The following is an 18,059-nucleotide window of genomic DNA, read 5'->3' as shown; positions in this document are numbered from 1 at the left end:
AAACTACATAGCAACTTAGTATGTGTCTAATTACTTCGCTGTAACATTCAGAGCACCAGCATTTGCCAGAAGGCATTTCTTCACACTAAGCTTTGGTTTTTCATGAGAAATACGTTTTGGTTTTTCATGAGAAATACGTTTATGGACTTCAACATTTGTGTGTTGAATTAAAGGGTGAAGTCCACCTCTAGTTTGTCCTCTGCTCAATACTGAGGGGAAGTCCCTCAAAGAGTTCTGAAAGGAGAAGGACCCCACTTTGGAAATCCTCAGTGATGCCAGCTGTGGCCTTTACTTCTGGGTTTGCTGGTGCCCCAGGGGACCCATGTGATAGTTCAGGATTCGAGAGTAACCCAAGTGTTGGGGTTGGAGACATGTGTAGTATAGTCTCTTTGACAAGTGTCATAATTTATCACATGGATATTCGGTGGGCACTAAATAGCTTATGGATTTTCAAGAAAAATAGCCACAGTGGATGTACACAGTGGAGTACAGAGTTTCACTTTCTGCTTCATATTTCATAATCAAGACAGTCTCATTGTGGTGTTATTAAAATTTTGACTCCAGAACTGCAGCAATGAAAGAAAAATACACTTAAAAATGCATCCAGCATTCACATGCCTGTGGACGCTCCTGGCCTCAGTGATGGAGTGGTTTAAATGTAAATTTAATTCCGTAAATGTTACGGAATGAGCCAGGAATGTGGAGGGTAACATTCTTTCCTTTTAATTTCCTGGTTATTAAAGTTAAATTAGCAAAGAAAAGCGGTTGTTGAGCAGAAGCACTACCTGTTTCTGAGGTGGATTGCTCACCTAAAATCTTTAAAAAGTTATCCTTTATCCTCTAACAGGACACATTTGAGAGCCCCATTGACTCCCGTCGATGCGGGTCTTGCTATCAACTCGGCAGTGAGACCCTAGTAGTCTGTCCTTGAACGTGTCTCAGTGCCCAAGCTATCCAGTAACCCCCCCCCCCCCCCCCGCATGGTTTCATGTGCCATCCCCCAGAGGCCTCCTGAACAACGCTGGGGTTCTATTTCTTGTGCAGTTTTAATATTTGAAGGACAACTCTGTAGGGCCTATAATAAATTACATTTACAAAACAAATAGGATAGTACTAACTTGGACCAGGTTTTGTTTCTTAGTGTACTCGCCGTGGCTTTAGCTATGGTAGAAATATTCGTTTGGGGAAACATAACCTTTTATTTAAAAAGAGGAGATTGGAGGAAGAGAGGGAAAAAATAGAACACCTCTTAGGTAGAAATTTTGCTAGGAACTTTTTTTTTAAAGATTTTATTTATTTATTTATTTGATAGAGAGAGATCACGATCACAAGTAGATGGAGAGGCAGGCAGAGAGAGAGAGAGAGAGAGAGAAACAGTCTCTCGGCTGAGCAGAGAGCCTGATGTGGGACTCAATCCTAGGACCCTGAGATCATGACCTGAGCCGAAGGCAGCAGCTTAACCCACTGAGCCACCCAGGCGCCCCTGTTTGAAAAGTTTTAATTGAGTATCTGTTGCCCCTTCTGCCAAGGAGAGAATATGATTGGAGAGAAATAGAAACCGGTGAGTCCGTCGGTCAGTCTGTTGGCTTCCGGATTCTTTACTAACTTCCTCCACGCTTTAGTTCTAGCCTCGATGCCCTGGACGCCGACAGTGAAGGGGAAGGGCGCTCTGAGCCAGCACGCATTTGCTACACTCCAGTGTCTCAGAGCTCCTCCAGAACTGGAATTCCTAGTGGGGATGAGCTGGACTCTTTTGAGACCACCACGGAACCAGATTTCAGTATCTCCAGGACAGAGTCGCTTTCTTTATCAAGTAACCTGCCGTTGAAGGTATTCTTCCTGGCATTAATTTGGTTTAACTGTAAACTTGGAAGCTGTGTTATCTAAAGCAGTCCGCCTCTATCCAAAGGGCAAATTATATTATTCATTCATGGGTGTGAACTTTGTTTTTTGCTTTTCTTTTTTTTTTTTTGTTAAGACTCATGAGCTGTCTGGTTGAGCCTGTCTTTTTAATCTCTCCCATTCTGTTGAATTTGTATAGTCCTGAAAATGCCTGGTTTATGTTTCATTAATTCAACATCGGTACATATAATCTTTCACATATTGGAAAATTTTACTGTTTTATATAATGATCTCTGCCAGCATCCCTTAAGCAAAGGAAGAAAACTTGTTTGCTCACATACATTTTTGCTTGGCTCAGATGATGAGGGAGATAATATTACAGTCGAAGGTAATATTGTTGAGCATTTCTGGCTGCTCTAATTAATGTGGAACTCCATAAACTCTGTCAGTTTTTCCATAGGAGAGGACTTTTCTCTCATACACATTTTCACATTGGAACTTTGTTAATGGTTGTTTTTTATTTATTTCTTTTTAAAATTTTTTAAATTTAAATTTTAATTTTTTGACCATCTGAATTTATTTATTTTTTTAAGGTTTTATTTATTTATTTGAAAGAGACAGCAAGAGAGAGCACAAGAAGGAGGAGGGGTGTCAGGAGAGGGAGAAGCAGACTCTCCACTGAGCAGGGAGCTCGATGCTGGGCTCCATCCCAGGACCTCGGGATCATGACCTGAGAAAAGATTCTTTTTTTTTTTAAAGGAAAGAGAGAATCTTTTTTTTTTTTTTTAAAGATTTTATTTATTTATTTGAGAGAGAGAGAGAGAGGGAGAGAGAACATTAGTGGAGAAAGGTCAGCGGGAGAAGCAGAGTCTCTGCCGAGCAGGGAGCCCAATGTGGGACTCGATCCCGCGACTCCAGGATTGCGACCTGAGCTGAAGGCAGTTGCTTAACCAACTGAGCCACCCAGGAGCCCCTGAGAAAAGATTCTTAACCAACTGAGCCACCAGACACCCCTGGCTGTCTGAATTTATTTTTATTAATTTATGTTTTTTAAGTAATGAACTCTTCCAACCTTGCAGATGAAGCCTTTTTGTGTTTACACATGTGTTTTCTTCCTTTTCAATTTCTATTGTCCATTTGTTTTCTTTTTAAATTGAGTTTGCTACTGTTAAACAATGTGTACTATGCCCAAAACTTCTCTTACTGTTGGTTAAGATAATGCTTTATTTTTGTAGTGTACTCTGCAGTATACAAAACATGAGCTATGCATGTATGAAATACCTAATTTTCTCTTAGCTAGCTGGAATGTAAATATTACTTTTAATTTTTGAGAAAATGAGGTTTTGGAGACATGAGCTATTTTGTCCATGTTGACCCTGCTTGGTGGTAGATTTAGTACTCGATCGAGGCTTTCTGACTGTGGTGCCCGAATCCTTCCCCTCAGCTCTGAGGCCTGGAGAGCAGTCTTGATCTTTTGAACTTAAATGTCATGTGATATTTCTGGATGATAAGAAATGGGTAAGATTGTTAATATAGATACTTGTTTGCATTTTGAATGGAATTCTGAAACAGTTCTCATTATTTGGAAGGAAAAGTAATTCAGTCTTCATGGATCAATTCATGCTGTTCACTTTTAGAAAGACTCTATCTTTTTTTTTTTTTTATTTATTTATTTATTTATTTATTTATTTATTTGTCAGAGACAGAAGGAGAGAGAGCGAGCGAGCATAGGCAGACAGAGAGGCAGGCAGAAGCAGAGGGAGAAGCAGGCTCCCCGCCAAGCAAGGAACCTAATGTGGGACTCGATCCCAGGACCCTGGGATCATGACCAGAGCCGAAGGCAGCCGCTTAACCAACTGAGCCACTCAGGCGTCCCAGAAAGACTCTATCTTATAAAATATATCTTGCCTTGCCTCTGTAATTGCCATGTGTAATTTTTTGCCAAAGAGTTCTGGCTAATTTTCAGAGTTCCACAATTATGAGAAATAATTATTAGATATGACTTAAATGCAGAGGGTGACATTAGGCTCTGGCCCTCTGTGGCTAGTCAGTGGTAAGGGTATAGGACATCTGCAGCTGTCTGTCTAGAACCAGTGGGTCCTCCCTAATAAGGCATTCAGGAACCAAGGCCCAGGGCTCTTTGCAACAATGGCAGGCTTCCATTTCAGCTTTCCTCCAGGCCTGTTAACTAAACCAGTGGACTTAGGCGAACAGTATATTTTCACTTAGGGAGAATAGAAGCTACCAGTGCTTGTGAAGGATAGTTGCTAATGGCTTAATTTTAGTAACAAGTTTTGCATTACTTTATTTTATTTCTAAGTGGTATCTTATAAACCACTCGGTCCCTATTGGATGAGAGTCTGGTACCATAAATAGCTTTATTGGTGTTCTGTTGCCTATTCATTTAAAATTTCCAGAACATATAAGATAACCATATTTTAATTATCTTGCCATCTTACGTTGTCACATATGTTGCAAATATAATAATAGAAATAATATCTAATTGTGAAAACTAGCAAAAATAGTAGGTCTCTTAAAATCCAGATACCATCTCAGGAAGTGCTAAATGGAAAGCTTTTTGAAAGATGGGCACAGACTTGATGCGTTCTTCCTCAGAGGTTGCAGCTAACATAAATTTAAGTAGTTGTCTGGAAGTTAAAAAAACTTTTGTGAGTGGCAGTTCCTCTAACTTCTAATAATTATGAAATAAAAAGATACCAATTAATATGGAATTTTGCTCAGATACTGCAGTGTAAAATAGAAAAAATGTTTCCAATAACAGAGGGGGAAAACAGTGACTCATTGAATATGCAGAGGAAAAAAATCGTTTGACATAATTTTTCACTTTCAACCAACTTAATTAGAATGTCATAATTGCATTTTAAAGTATATATGGGTGGGAAGCTCAAGTTTATAATGCATTGAAAAGACTGTAAAATTTTAAAAGTTATGATAGGCAAAAAACCAAAAAAACAAAAAATGAGATTACATCAGAAAGATTTACAGTGACTCTTTTTACAGAGATGCTCTTTTTATAACATCTCTTGTGAACATATACTTTCAAGTCCTCTGTAGAATTAAAAAAAAAAAAAACCAAAAAACTTTGGTATGATTTCTTCCAGGAATCCTTGCTTTCTGGAGTCCGCTCACGTTCTTACTCCTGCTCATCACCCAAAATTTCTTTAGGAAAAACTCGGTTGGTGCGTGATTTTACAGTGTGCAGTTCTAGTGAAGGTAAGCATTCTTTACCGTTTGGCCTTGGGAACATTCTGTTCCAGGGCAGATTTTCAGTTAGCAAAATATATAAAATAAACAAAAGTAGCAGGCAAGAATTTTCAATTCCATTTTCATAATTGATTTTTCTAGTCTTAGCAAAATCCTTTTCTCACTGGATATTTGTCAAGTTAAAGATTTCAATTTGATGAAAATGCACATGTGTACACACCTCTCTGTTGCTTTATTCTTTGAACAAAGGGCAATGGAAGGACAGTGGAAATGAGAATTTATTCTAGGTATATTATTATGAGAGCATTAGAGGATTTTCAGGAAATCCTAAAAAATTACTTTGCCCTATGTGTAAATTGCTGAAGTCTAAGTAAAAGACAAAGCATAGCAAAATAGATTTGTTCCCTTTCTGTATTTAGCAAGGGACTTGAGAGAGTTGCAGTAAAAGAAAAAGAAAATCTCAATAAATTAAAAAAAAAAAGAGTTGAAACATGAGTTAATGTATCTCAGCATTATTTGGGGCAATGTAAACAGAACTAAAACTTTGATACAATAGAAGTTTAATTGATCCACCTTTAGAAAGGGGTGCACATCATAAGCGTACAGCTTGACAGATTTTTAAAACTGAATTCAGATTAGTAAACAGGTAATTATGGGCAACTTGGAGCTGCCTTTGTAGCTACTTTCAGCCATAATTCCCATTTTTTACTTTATTTTGAAACAAAGGGTATTTCTGAACATAATATATTTTGCAGTAATTATATTTAAAAGCATATGTGGTAGTATTCATATCCATATGTAATATAAAGTATTATAATAAAATGTTTATTAATATATTAATGCTTCATTTGTCTATTATCCTTAAGAGTCTTAAAAAACCCAGAAAGCCAGATGTATCCAAGTATTCGTAGTTTCCTAATGTAGAATATTTAAAATAGAATTTATTTCACTAGTTTCTTTCTCTTCCTTTTTACTTATTCTTCATTTCATTGTTGTTGTTGACATTTTTATGCCATTTGAAGAAATACTGAAAACAGAATCTTTATGGTTGGAACTGCCATTCTGAAACAATGACTTACAGATGGAGATGTTCAAAAATTACTTGTTGAACGAATATACTAGACAAGACACATAGAGTGCAAAACCGGTGCCAGGTTTTGTTTTTGGGTTTTTTTTTTTTTCCCCCTTTTCTTTCTGGGAATCCTTACTGGAAAAGGAAATCCTTACTGGAAAAAGAAAGCAAGACTGGTAATAAACATCAGTTTAAAATTTCAAAATTTGGAGATGGAGAAAAGGACTAAGAGAAAGAAAAGATACAATGACCTTGAGAGGACAGGAAGAAGATGGATTAAACTTGCCCTGTTTTTTCTTCTTATATATATATATCTATAGGAGATAGATAGGATATAGCTATATCCTATAGATATAGCTATATCCTAGATATCCTATAGATATCTATCTCCTATAGATATAGCTATATCTATCTCCTATAGATATATATATATAAGAAGAAAATCTATCTCCTATAGATATATATATATAAGAAGATACATTATATATATAGATATATATATATATAAGATAGATATAGCTATCTCCTATAGATATACATATATATAAGAAGAAAAAATACCATGTGTGTGTTTATTTGTGTGTGTATGTGTGTGTGTGTAATTTCGTGAGTCTTTCTGGGATCTCCAGGTCTCTTAACCTTGATTTAGGTTGGGATTCCTTCAGTGGCACCTTGGCATCTTTTCACGGATGGTCCTAGATGGGGAACCAACTTCATACCTTAACCGTTTAGAAAATGCTTCTAAGTTTTTGTAGTAGGCAAAATGGCAGCCTTGACATTATATCTGTAGCGTGACTAGTTTGTAAGTCAGTTCAGAAGTTTGAAGTTGTTGACCAGATGACTGAGAGGAAATCGATTGTTTATAAGGGAAAAGAACCCTGATTTATAAATTCTTTAATGAATAAGGAAGGGTGTCTGCCTTACATACAATCCTTAAATCTTTGCATTTGAGTTAGAATTAAAAATTGAGTTAGAATTTAAAAAAAAATCAAATGTTTTGACTTTTCTGTTAATAAAATCTTACATTGAGACCATGTTATTTAAAAATAGGGCTATTTCAATGAAATTTCATCTCCAGAAGGTAGGAATCACAAATAGGGCATTGAAGGTTGAAGCTACATAATAAATGTACAAAGATTCAATGGGTAAACCATACGTATATGAGGAATAAATTAGCTTTTAGAGAAGAGGGAATAATTTTAACTCTGTGTGTGTGTGATCAAAGCATGGGAGTGAAAGCCTGGCTAGTTCAAAGATGTGATGTTTCATTTTTTAGTTCATTTAGAGTAATCAAAGGTAAATTGACATTTACATGACCTTAAATTCTTTCTTGATGTGTTTGGAATAGTCCTACAAATTTTATCTATTTGAACAGAATTCAAGTCTCCTTTCACCCCAGTTGGAAGCTCCTATACATGAGCTGTAATACAGATATACAAGAAATAATAGCGCTTTGGCCTTCTTTATTCTTATTTGTGTTGTTTTCTCATCTTTGTCCCTTCTAAGAGGTTACTTTTATTATTTCTCATGGTTTTGGGGGGAGGCCAAGGGTACAATGATGTGGCAACATCATTTAATGCTTGTATATGCAAAACAAAATCCTATCCTGTAATTCCCTCTGGTACATTGTGTGTTTAGATAGACAAGAACATTCTCCATCATTATAACCTCACCAAGAAGGACCGAAGTGTTTTACTTTTAAGAATTTGAGGAGTGAAGTGAACGTACTTCTGAAAATCATTGTGCACTGTTAAGTGGAACCTTATTAGACTTTGTGCAGTTGCCTGAGGCTGGTTCCGTTAGTTTATTAGCTTGATTGTCTTGAATATGTGGCTTAATCTCTTGGTATCTCAGAATGTTCACAATAAGCATGGTGGTTTCTGCTTATGAGTTAATTTGAGGACTGTTTAATAGTGGCAATAAAATCCTTCAGATTCTTCAAAGCAGATTTTTTATTACATACAAGGTAGTGTTAGATTGAACATTGATATTTACACATTTCAGGGGATATGTGTTAATTGGTTTTCCTTGTGTGTCTGATGCACTTTCCTTTGTGAACTGGTTTTGCCTCTTCACTCTTCTGGACTGTAGTGGTAAAGGAAATGTCCTTGCTCTGTAGATGGGGTGCTCCACAGTGTCCTCTCCCTGCTTCAGTCTCTCTCACTGTTGCCATCGGTGTCTTTGCTCAGTCTCTGTAAGGAGCGCTTCAGTTCTGGAAACAAGATGGTGCTCAGCTTCCTCCCTTCTGTCTCCCATCTCCCTTGCCCCCAGGTCCAGGGGGGGAAGTGATCCTCCCTTTCCTACCACAAAACACCTCTCTGAACTGGCCACTGCTAGGATTTTATGAAGGCATTGCAGCCATATTAAAAGGGACTCTTCCTTATGCTGGCCTTCAAGACTTTTCTTTTGAGCTTCCCTAAAAGGCAGCCAACATATGTATTGATTCTGTATGTTAGGGAATTAGTATTACAAGTAAGGGATGAAGCTCTGATGAGAAACATCCAAAAAGACAGAACTAATTTTCTTCCATGCTGAAACTGCTCGCTGCCATCTGCTAATGCCAGATTCACAAAGTCATTGAATGTCACCATGTGATGCCCACCCCTCATTCTCTCCAAACTAGGGACAGTGATAAAGCTACCCAGAGCAATGCCCTACTTACGTAAGATGACTGATTTCCTCGATACTCTCTAACTGATGGTGTGAATAATGATAAAATATGGTTGAGTGTGTACATTTTAGACTAACACATGACTGCTGGCTTGTCTGCCTCAGTTTTCATTTTATTGTTCTGTGTCTTGTAGAGCAAAGAGCTTACAGCCTACCGGAGCCACCAAGAGAAAAAAGGTATTTTAACTGTTCCAGATTTCCCGAGGGTCTGCTTGCTGTCTTTGGAAATGTTTGCACATGAATTCTGAGATCCGTTCCATAGTTTACGAGAGATTTCTGTGCAATGAGGCTGCCAGAATACTTTGCTCCAAACTTGCTACTTTGAGTCCCCAGAGCTGCAGGTCTCAGGACTGTGGACACAGTGTTCTCTTTTGGGCTTTTTTCAAAGACAGACACCTCCAATGGCCTGGACCAAAGGGAGCAGCTGTGTGAGGATCACCTGCTTTAGAAAGGTATTAGGTTCTTGCCTGGTCTGTCTACCGTGACAAGAAGACTTGCTATGGGAACAGGCCCCAGGCTGGTCAGATGAAGAAAGCAAATAGCCGCCTCTGCTATATGTCCTTTTGGAAAACGGCTTGGAGTGGTTGGTTAACTTTGAAAGAAAGAGTGAGTGATAGAAGTATTTTATTTATTTATTTTTATTTTTAAATTTTTTTAAAGATTTTATTTATTTATTTGACAGAGAGAGATCACCATAGGCAGAGAGGAAGACAGAGGGGAAGTGGGGAAGCAGGCTCCCTGCCAAGCAGAGAGCCCAATGTGGGGCTCGATCCCGGGACCCCCTGGGATCATGACCCGAGTCAAAGGCAGAGGCTTAACCCACTGAACCACCCAGGTGCCCCAAGAAAGTATTTTAAGCATTAACAGTTTTCTGGTTGATAGGTCTGAAAGCTTTAAACCTCAGCTTCTCTCTTCCCCAGAAAGTCAAAACTGTTGCTGGAGTCAGGCTTTGGAAGCTGACCAGCAAGCAGGCAGGATTGTTGAGTTTTACTGGTCTTGAGTAACTGCTCATAAGTCACACTGAGAAATAGTCCTTGGGTTATGTGCAAATCCAGTGTCAGAAATGGTATATATGGCTTGAGGAGACCATGTGAAAAAGGAAAATGGCTTTAATTTGGGCTCAATAATACTAAAATTTGGGACTTTTTAATAAATATATGACCTTTTTTTTTTTTTTTTGAGAAAAAGGGATACCTAGGTGGCTCAGTTGGTTAAGCCTCCCACTTTTGATTTTGTCTCAGGTCATGATCTCAGCGTCATGAGATCGAACCCTGGATCAGTCTCCGTGCTCAGCAGGGAGTCTGCTTAAGATTCTCTTCCTCTCTCTCTCCAGCTCCCCCACCCCCAACTCTCTTTCTCTAAAAATAAATAAATAAATCTTTAATTCTTAAAAAAAAAAGTATCACTGAGAAAAAGCCTCCATTTATTCATTCCTATTTTTTTGAGACCAGAATAGAAATGTTCAGATGATACAAATAGGAAGACTAAGGATAGCCTTTACTGATAGGATGATGATGAAGAAGACATGGCCATGATGGAGACAGTGATGATAGCAAAAGCAGCAAAACCTGACCCATTGGGTGTTTTTACATTTACGTTGGGTACACTGAGTACTCATGTTGGCAGTTGACTCAGTTGTGGAATTTGATCATCATCCTTGTTATCATTTTGGTTAACAGTCTTCTCCCTGTCATCTTTTTAACTATCGGAGAAGTAATGGACTGATATAAATTTTTTTTTAGATTTTTTTAATCAAAAATATTTATTCTCCATTAAGACGGGGGCTTAAGAAAAAGCCAGTGTTCTAATTGGTTAAATATTAATCTATAAAATATTTTAACTTGGATGTGTAGGGAGTATCCTTTTCTTATTTCTTATTTTGTTACTTGTTTTTGTCTCTTCCTTAGTCTGTGTTGGTCTACATCCTCAAGGCATCTGACTTTCTCAGTCACATGCCCTGGTGTATCTAGTAGAGTACATCTTTCATCTCAGTTAGTCTCTGCCCAATACCTTATCGGATACTCTAGTAGGATCCAGAGATCCTAATGCTAATTAATGCTTTGCTTCAGTCATATTGTACTTGAGGAACTTGCCTTCTTTGAAATTCTCATATTTATATTCATCACTTGGTTACTGGTAAAGTATGCAGATGGGTGAAAGGGGGCCCACTCCAGACTTTGTAGGATTTTTTCTCTAGGAGAAGATACTTCATCTCTGTCAAGTTTTTTAAATTCAAAATACAGTAGTATTTAATTCTCTAAAAATGTTAGTTTATATAGCAGCTGACAAATATAGTTTAGTACTTTCAATATAAGTATATAATTCTTTTTTTAAAGTTTTTACTTAAATTCCAGTTAGTTAACATACATTGTAATATTAGTTTCAGGGTGTACCAACTTCTTTTTTTAAATTAAAAAAAATTTTTTACAGGGTGTACCAACTTCTTAATGACTATAAGTCATGACTGTTATTTTATTAATATCCTCTGTCTTAAATGTGTTAAATTTATTACTTGATATGTATATATACATATTTTAATGTGAGCATCTGAATGTCCAGAAAAGTCCCATTGTGTCTATTTTCTGTTGGGATATTGGGGATTCCTTTTAATACTTAGCTGTTCATCTCTTCAAAAAATAAGCTATAGATATTATAGGTTTAAAAGTTAAGATGAGAAGGACCTCTAGTCTGAAGGTACTTAAAATATCTTTATTGAAGAGGTAATGCTGTGAGAATCTCTGAGAAATGCTGTTTATAAAACTTTGAGGATGATTTCATTGGTTGTCAAATTGATCATAGAATTTAGGCATCTTGTTCTCAGATTGGAAGAGAGTTTAATTTTTTTTTTCTAGATTCTTATAAAGTGAAAAGCTTTTTAAAATCTGTTGGGAAATTAGTTGGGGATTTTTCCCTTCTTAGTTCTTACCTAATGTAACTGATTGTTACATAGGTGAATATAGCATTGTTAGATTTGAAACATGGAATTAACCAGCCTTCAGCATTTGCCCAGAGGTTATAGTGTGTTATTCATTTTCATAATGTGACAGTGGATCATGTCCCTGATGTTCACATTTCTACCATGTGGGGTGGCTATTGTTAGCATTTAATATTAAGTGTTTCAGTATTTTTTTGTTTACTTGCTCATGTCTCAGGTCTTCTCAACATTTTAAGTAAAGAGTAAATGGTATGATTTTATGTCATTTTGTAGTAATATACAGGATATATGAAAATTGTGGTCCACTGAAAGGTTTTAGATCAAAACTGAAATGTTTTTGATATGGTCTTCTGTAATATGGGGAATTGGGAAAAGAGTTGGATAAACATATTTTCTTTGATTTAGGAGAGTAGAGGGGTGCCTGGGTGGCTTAGTAGGTTAAGGCTTCGATTCTTGGTTTTGGCTCAGGTCATGATCCTCAGGGTCATGAGATCAAGTTCCCCGATTGGTTCCTGTTTAGTGGGGAGTCTGCTTGACATGTCGTCCCTTGCCCTTCTCCCCACTCATGCTCACTAGCACTCTCTCTCAAACAAATAAATCTCAAAAAAAAAAAAAAAAAAAAAAAGATCTTTAAGACAGTAGTGTTGTGTTTTTGCTGGGAGGTAGGTAGGGGGGAGGACTTTTTGACCTCACAGTCCACATTGACCTTAGTATTCTTTAATTCTGTGACTGATGTCTCCTCACCAGATTGTTCTTATCATAGACATTAGAAGGCACTTGGTGAGGTCACAAAAGGTATTCTGAACATCATTCTTTTGAAGACCTCAAATTTGTTTTTCACCTCCATTCCCCAAGTGAGCCTGTTGAATAATATGTCATGAGCTGTGCAAATTAGGATGCTCAAAAAACAAGAGGTAGGGAAATTTATAGATACATTAGCCAGTTAGCTATCTAAGGAGGTAGTTGTGGAAATAGGAAGGACATAAGAAAGTCTTAAGTTCTTTTTGTCACTTGGAGTTGTCATAGGGTATCTTCAGTTTCATCCACCCTCTTTCCTTTCTAAGTTTTTGAGCTGTTTTCTCTAAGTAGCAAACCCACTTTCACTTACTGTGCAGAATTAGAGTTAGTAGGACATTCACTGTCGTGCCTGTGCCTTTAGCTTTGCATGGCCAAGAGGCACTTCTGAAGCTATTTATCATCTTTTCTAGATGCATTCATAGGTTTGAACTCTCAATGATCAAACGCAAATAATTATATTTTAATCTATATCTAGTACAAATAACCAGAAGTTTTCATTTAATAATGTATTAGATAAGTACATAAGTGTGGGAAGGGGCCTTAGAAATAATTTTAAGTCTAATCAGATGAAATATACTAAAGTCCTAATATTTGTCACTGGACTCATTGTCACAAAATGTGATCATATATTTTGGTGCCTATCAGTAATATGATGGTTTTTGAGAAGTATATCCCAAAGATGAATGTGTTATCCACTAATGCGGATGAATGAGAAGTTTGGGAGGTAGGAGAGACTTTGGGTACAGAATGTTTCACAGAAGTGTTACCTGGTTTTACATACTTGGTTGATCTTTAATATATTCTCCCTCTCTCTCTCTTTCTTTTGTCTCTGTCCATAATAGTGTTAGAAATAAAAGGCTATCAGAAAGTTTCAGAGGAAATAGAACTTTTAATAGATGGGCCTTTTTTTTTCCCCCTAAGGCATGATCTTATGGCTTAGGGGAAAATAAATGTTTCAGGGTGTTAAAAGATTGGATACCATTATCTTTAGGTTGCCTTTTATGGTGGGGAAGTTATCAACAGCCTTCTCTCTTTTACAGCCTAGGGAGTCTCAGATTGTAAATAGCCTGGTTGAGTGGGAGAGACTGAACCAAGGGGCAGGCAGTCTGCTTCTCAAGCTGTATTAGCAAAAGAAATGTGTATCTTCTGAGTACTATCTCTATGTTCCAAAAATAAATAAAATGCAGTTTCCTATTACTGGTTATTTGCCTTCTATGTGCCCTGGGAAATTTCTGTTGGCATAGTAAATAGGGATATGAGTGTTTGCAGGGTAAAATTGTAAGTGCAAGGTTTCCTTTATTTCTCTAGTATTGTATTATGAAAAATTTAAAGTATACAGAAAGGTGAGGGAATTATATGCTGAATACCCATTTCTACCACTTAGATTTATAATTGATAACATTATGAAATAGTTGCTTTATCATACATCTGTTTATCCATCTATAAGCTATATTTTTAGTAGATTGTATCTTTATGTTTAGAATAACCATTAAAACCTAAGCAAAAAGTGTATATACACACTTATGTGTGTATATATATATGTCATTTTTTACTCCCTCTCTAAGTCCTGATAAGCCATGGTAACAGATTCGTTTTTGTAGAATTCAGGAAGAAGAATGGGATAAATACATTATACCTGCTAAGTCAGAGTCTGAAAAATACAAAGTGAGCCGAACTTTCAGCTTCCTCATGAATAGGATGACAAGCCCTCGGAATAAATCTAAGGTAATTAAAGTTCTCTGCCCATCGTGTTTAAAATGTAGCTGGTTCCATTTTTTGGCAGTGAGTATAGTTTTCACTTGACCTTTAAAATCACCTGTCTGAGATTTCGTACACATGTTCTCGAAGACCTCTATACTTCTTACAGAATATTGTCTAAGTTGTTGGAAGTACAGGACAGTGGTAGGCTGGCCACGATTCATTCTGGCATTACTGTACTCTTCTGCATGCCGTCCTTACGTGCAGACAGAAAATGTAGAGACTTTGAATGGCTTCTGTAAGTACATGGCTCTCAGCACATGTCTTCTCTCATTTCTCTCCACCTGACGGTTGCTGTTGAATCTGAAGACAAAAAGCAAGGATGCCAAAGACAAAGAGAAGCTGAGCCGACATCAGTTTGTCCCTGGAACATTCTCTGGGGTTCTACAGTGTTCGGTTTGTGACAAAACGCTCCTGGGGAAAGAGTCATTCCAGTGTTCCAGTAAGTTCTTGGGCCCCGTGTGTGCTGTCTTTGCATTTTGTGTCCCCAGACAGTAAGCGATAGGAGAAGAGGGCTATTGTTTTTTGCCTTTTTTAAGATTTACTGATTTATTTTAGTAGAGGTCGAAGGAGAGGGAGAGAGAGTCTTAAGCAGACTCTCTGCTGAGCTTGGAGCTTGATGCAGGGATTGATCTAACGACCCTGAAATTATGACCTGAGCCAAAACGGAGAGTCAGATGCTCCAGCGACTGTGCCGTCTGGGCGCCTGGAGAGAGGGCCATTGTTCAAGGTAGCGTTGCATGTGTGATTTAAAAACCTACCAAGCAGTGACCCCTGATGGTTAGAGTCAGTGATTTTTGTCCACAAGTGACAGCCCCCAGAACCCCAGACCTGTATATCTCACTGCCTACTTGATGCCTCCACTGGGGCATCTAAACAGCTTCTGGGAAGTTGCATGTCGGAAGTGGAGCTCTGCTTTCCCGCTCCTGTGCCCGCGTTTGGGCTGATCTCTCCATTAATGGCCACCCTAGTGCGCCAGTCAGATGCTCATGGCAAAAATCTTGGGGTCTTTCTGTATGCCTCTTTCTTACATCCCACATCTAGGCCTTCAGCAATCCCCTTGGCTCAGTCTTTCCAATAGGTACGAAAGCCAGCCTCCTTTCACCCTGTCGCTGGTACCACCCCGGTCTAACGCCACCCTTTCAGTAGCTTTCTCACTGGTTTCCTTGTACTTTTAGCACAAATTGCACACTTCTGAAAATGTCTGTTCTCAAAATATCGACCAGAGTGAGCTTGTGAAGGCACAGATGCCCGTGTTCCAGATCCTCCAGTGGCTTCCTGTCCACCCCCAAGAAAGGCAAAGGCCCTGACAATGGGTGCAAGTCCCCGTCATCTCTCCCGTTGTCCTCTCCCCCTTCCTCCCTCTGCTGCAGTCACTCTGGCATCTTTGCTGCTCCCTCAGCCTGGCGGGCATACTACCACCAGAAGGCCTTTCCTGGCTCTTCCTTCTGCCTGCTGTGCTTCTCCCTCAGATCAACCTCAGGGACTGGTTGCTCCCTCACGTCCTTCAGGTCCGTTCAGATAATATGTTCTCAGTCAGCACTCTCCTGACCAACCCTGTACTTGGCTCACACCAGGGACTCAGAGCAACCCTGTCTGTGGCCATCATCACCCAGAGACTTCTGGTCTCCCAGACCAATGGGACAAAAACCAATCTCATAACCCACATATCAAAAGGCTTCCTTCTGTGTGAATGGTACAGGCTCACTCCTTGGGCATGCTGAGTCCCTTTCCCTGTTGTCCCCATACCCAATACCATTCACTCCTTCACTACCTTTATTCTGAATAAGTACTTGTACCACATCACTTTTTTATCTACTCACATCCGCGTAAGGACTTCTCTCCCTTCTTGTTTCCTGAACTAAGCCCACACTTTGCAGATAGATGCATTTGGCTCCATTTGTGCTTAATAATCCCACAGTTAGTTCCCTCTTCAGCCTTGGTTTATGGCCAGAAGCCTTGCCAGGCATGTTGTCCTTCCCTCCCACCATGTGTGTCTCCTGCCTCTGACCCTTCGCTTCTGATGATCTCCCTCCTCTTCGTTTCTCCCAACTTTTGTGCATCTGTCTTGATTTCTTACCTCATCTTGGGAGGTCTCTCCTGACCACTGTGTCCAGAACTTCTGTGTACCACGTGTATGATCTATTTATCCTATTCCATTCCGTGCTGGATTACGGACAGCCTCTTGTTTTTTAACTACTAGAATAGACTTCAGGGACTAAAATGATACTGTGATCCTTCTGTATCCCCTGCAGCCACTCGCACAAAGCCCAGCCCTTGGGCATTCCTCTGTAGTTAATGACAGACAGAAAACTGGGACGGGGGTCGTGGGGAGGGAGGTGGGCTCACTGAAAGGTAGACTCTAGTGTAGCTCAGAGCATGTTGGTTCACAGAAAAGTTGGTCAAATGGATGGCCATAAAAGTTTGAGTGGAGGGCGCCTGGGTGGCTCAGTGGGTTAAGCCACTGCCTTCGGCTCAGGTCATGATCTCAGGGTCCTGGGATCGAGTCCCGCATCGGGCTCTCTGCTCAGCAGGGAGCCTGCTTCCTCCCCTCTCTCTCTCTGCCTGCCTCTCTGCCTACTTGTGATCTTTCTCTGTAAAATAAATAGATAAAAATCTTTAAAAAAAAAAAAGTTTGAGTGGAAAATGGAAATGACTGAAAATATGGAGGATGTATTTATTTTTTTAAAAATTATTTTTTAAATGCATTCAGACTCATAAAAGATACAAGGCTTAAGGAAAAATTCAAAGTTATCCCAAATCTTACTAACTAGAGAAGATGGCTATCCATACTTTAATTGAGTCCATGGTAATTATTTTAAAAGTTAGACATTTATGCAGATATTTTATTTGATATGAAATGTGTTTAATTTCTCCTTACTTAGGGTATGTTTAAGTTTTTCCCAGTTTTTTCCCAACAAATAATGTGGTAAGTGGCATTTCTTTGCACATAACACTGTCCACATGTTGTTTTTTTTAATGACTTTTATTTATTTATTTGAAAGAGGGAAAGAGAGATTGCAAACTAGGAGAGGGGAAGGGAGAGAGGAAGAGAGTCTCAAGCAGGCGCCCCACTGACCAAGGAGCCTGACTTGGGGCTCGATCCCAGGACCCTGAGATTGTGACCTGAGCAGAAACCAATAGTCAAACACTTTACCAGCTGAGGCACCCTGGCACCCCAACACTTTCCACATTTTGGGCTATTGTCTTACATTCTAACATCAGTATGAGAATATGATATGTTTCCTCTTTAACACAGTTTTTAAAAAGTTGAAGATTCGGGCGCCTGGGTGGCTCAATGGGTTAAGCTGCTGCCTTCGGGCTCTCTGCTCAGCAGGGAGCCTGCTTCCTTCCTCTCTCTCTGCCTGCCTCTCTGCCTACTTGTGATCTCTGTCTGTCAAATAAATAAATAAAATATTTAAAAAAAAAGTCGAAGATTCATAGTCTTTAAGAAGAGGAGTGTTGGGGATTTAAACTTTGGTTATTAAGTTTTTTTTACATAGGGCAAGAGATTTTGACATTTATAAACTCAGCTGTTTCTGGTAAATCCTATTTTATGTGTATATTTTTGTTTTTAATTGTGAAGGTTACTATTTCTAATTTTAAAAATGTGATATATTAAACAAAACATAATGTGGGTATTCAAAATTCCGGTGTTTGTATTCTTATTTAAAATTTGAGTTTCTAGGGTTTTTTTTTCTTTTACACATACTATATTTCTATAAAATTATTTTTGTTTATAAATAGGTTTCCCTGCTT

At 38.5% G+C, this 18,059-nt stretch overlaps 1 protein-coding gene across 8 annotated transcripts in view; it reads left to right on the top strand.

Annotated features, from left to right (window-relative positions):
* The window catches only part of ARHGEF28 (Rho guanine nucleotide exchange factor 28), a 317,255-nt gene that overhangs the window by 219,503 nt on the left and 79,693 nt on the right, over nt 1-18,059 (top strand). For all 8 annotated transcript variants that reach the window (XR_014310177.1, XM_082724969.1, XM_082724974.1 and 5 more), the window contains 5 exons: nt 1,623-1,830; nt 4,965-5,076; nt 8,944-8,986; nt 14,144-14,267; nt 14,610-14,742. Coding sequence is in view for 7 of the 8 variants with exons in the window: in XM_082724969.1 (XP_082581095.1) it covers nt 1,623-1,830; nt 4,965-5,076; nt 8,944-8,986; nt 14,144-14,267; nt 14,610-14,742 (620 nt within the window). In the remaining variant the exon portion in view is untranslated. The remainder of the gene's footprint in view (nt 1-1,622; nt 1,831-4,964; nt 5,077-8,943; nt 8,987-14,143; nt 14,268-14,609; nt 14,743-18,059) is intronic.

This window comes from Mustela nivalis (assembly GCF_964662115.1).
Source record: "Mustela nivalis genome assembly, chromosome: 3".
NCBI classification, from domain to species: Eukaryota; Metazoa; Chordata; class Mammalia; order Carnivora; family Mustelidae; genus Mustela; species Mustela nivalis.
The sequence above is the reverse complement of the archived record's forward strand: the minus strand, read 5'-3'. Positions and strand labels throughout refer to the sequence as shown.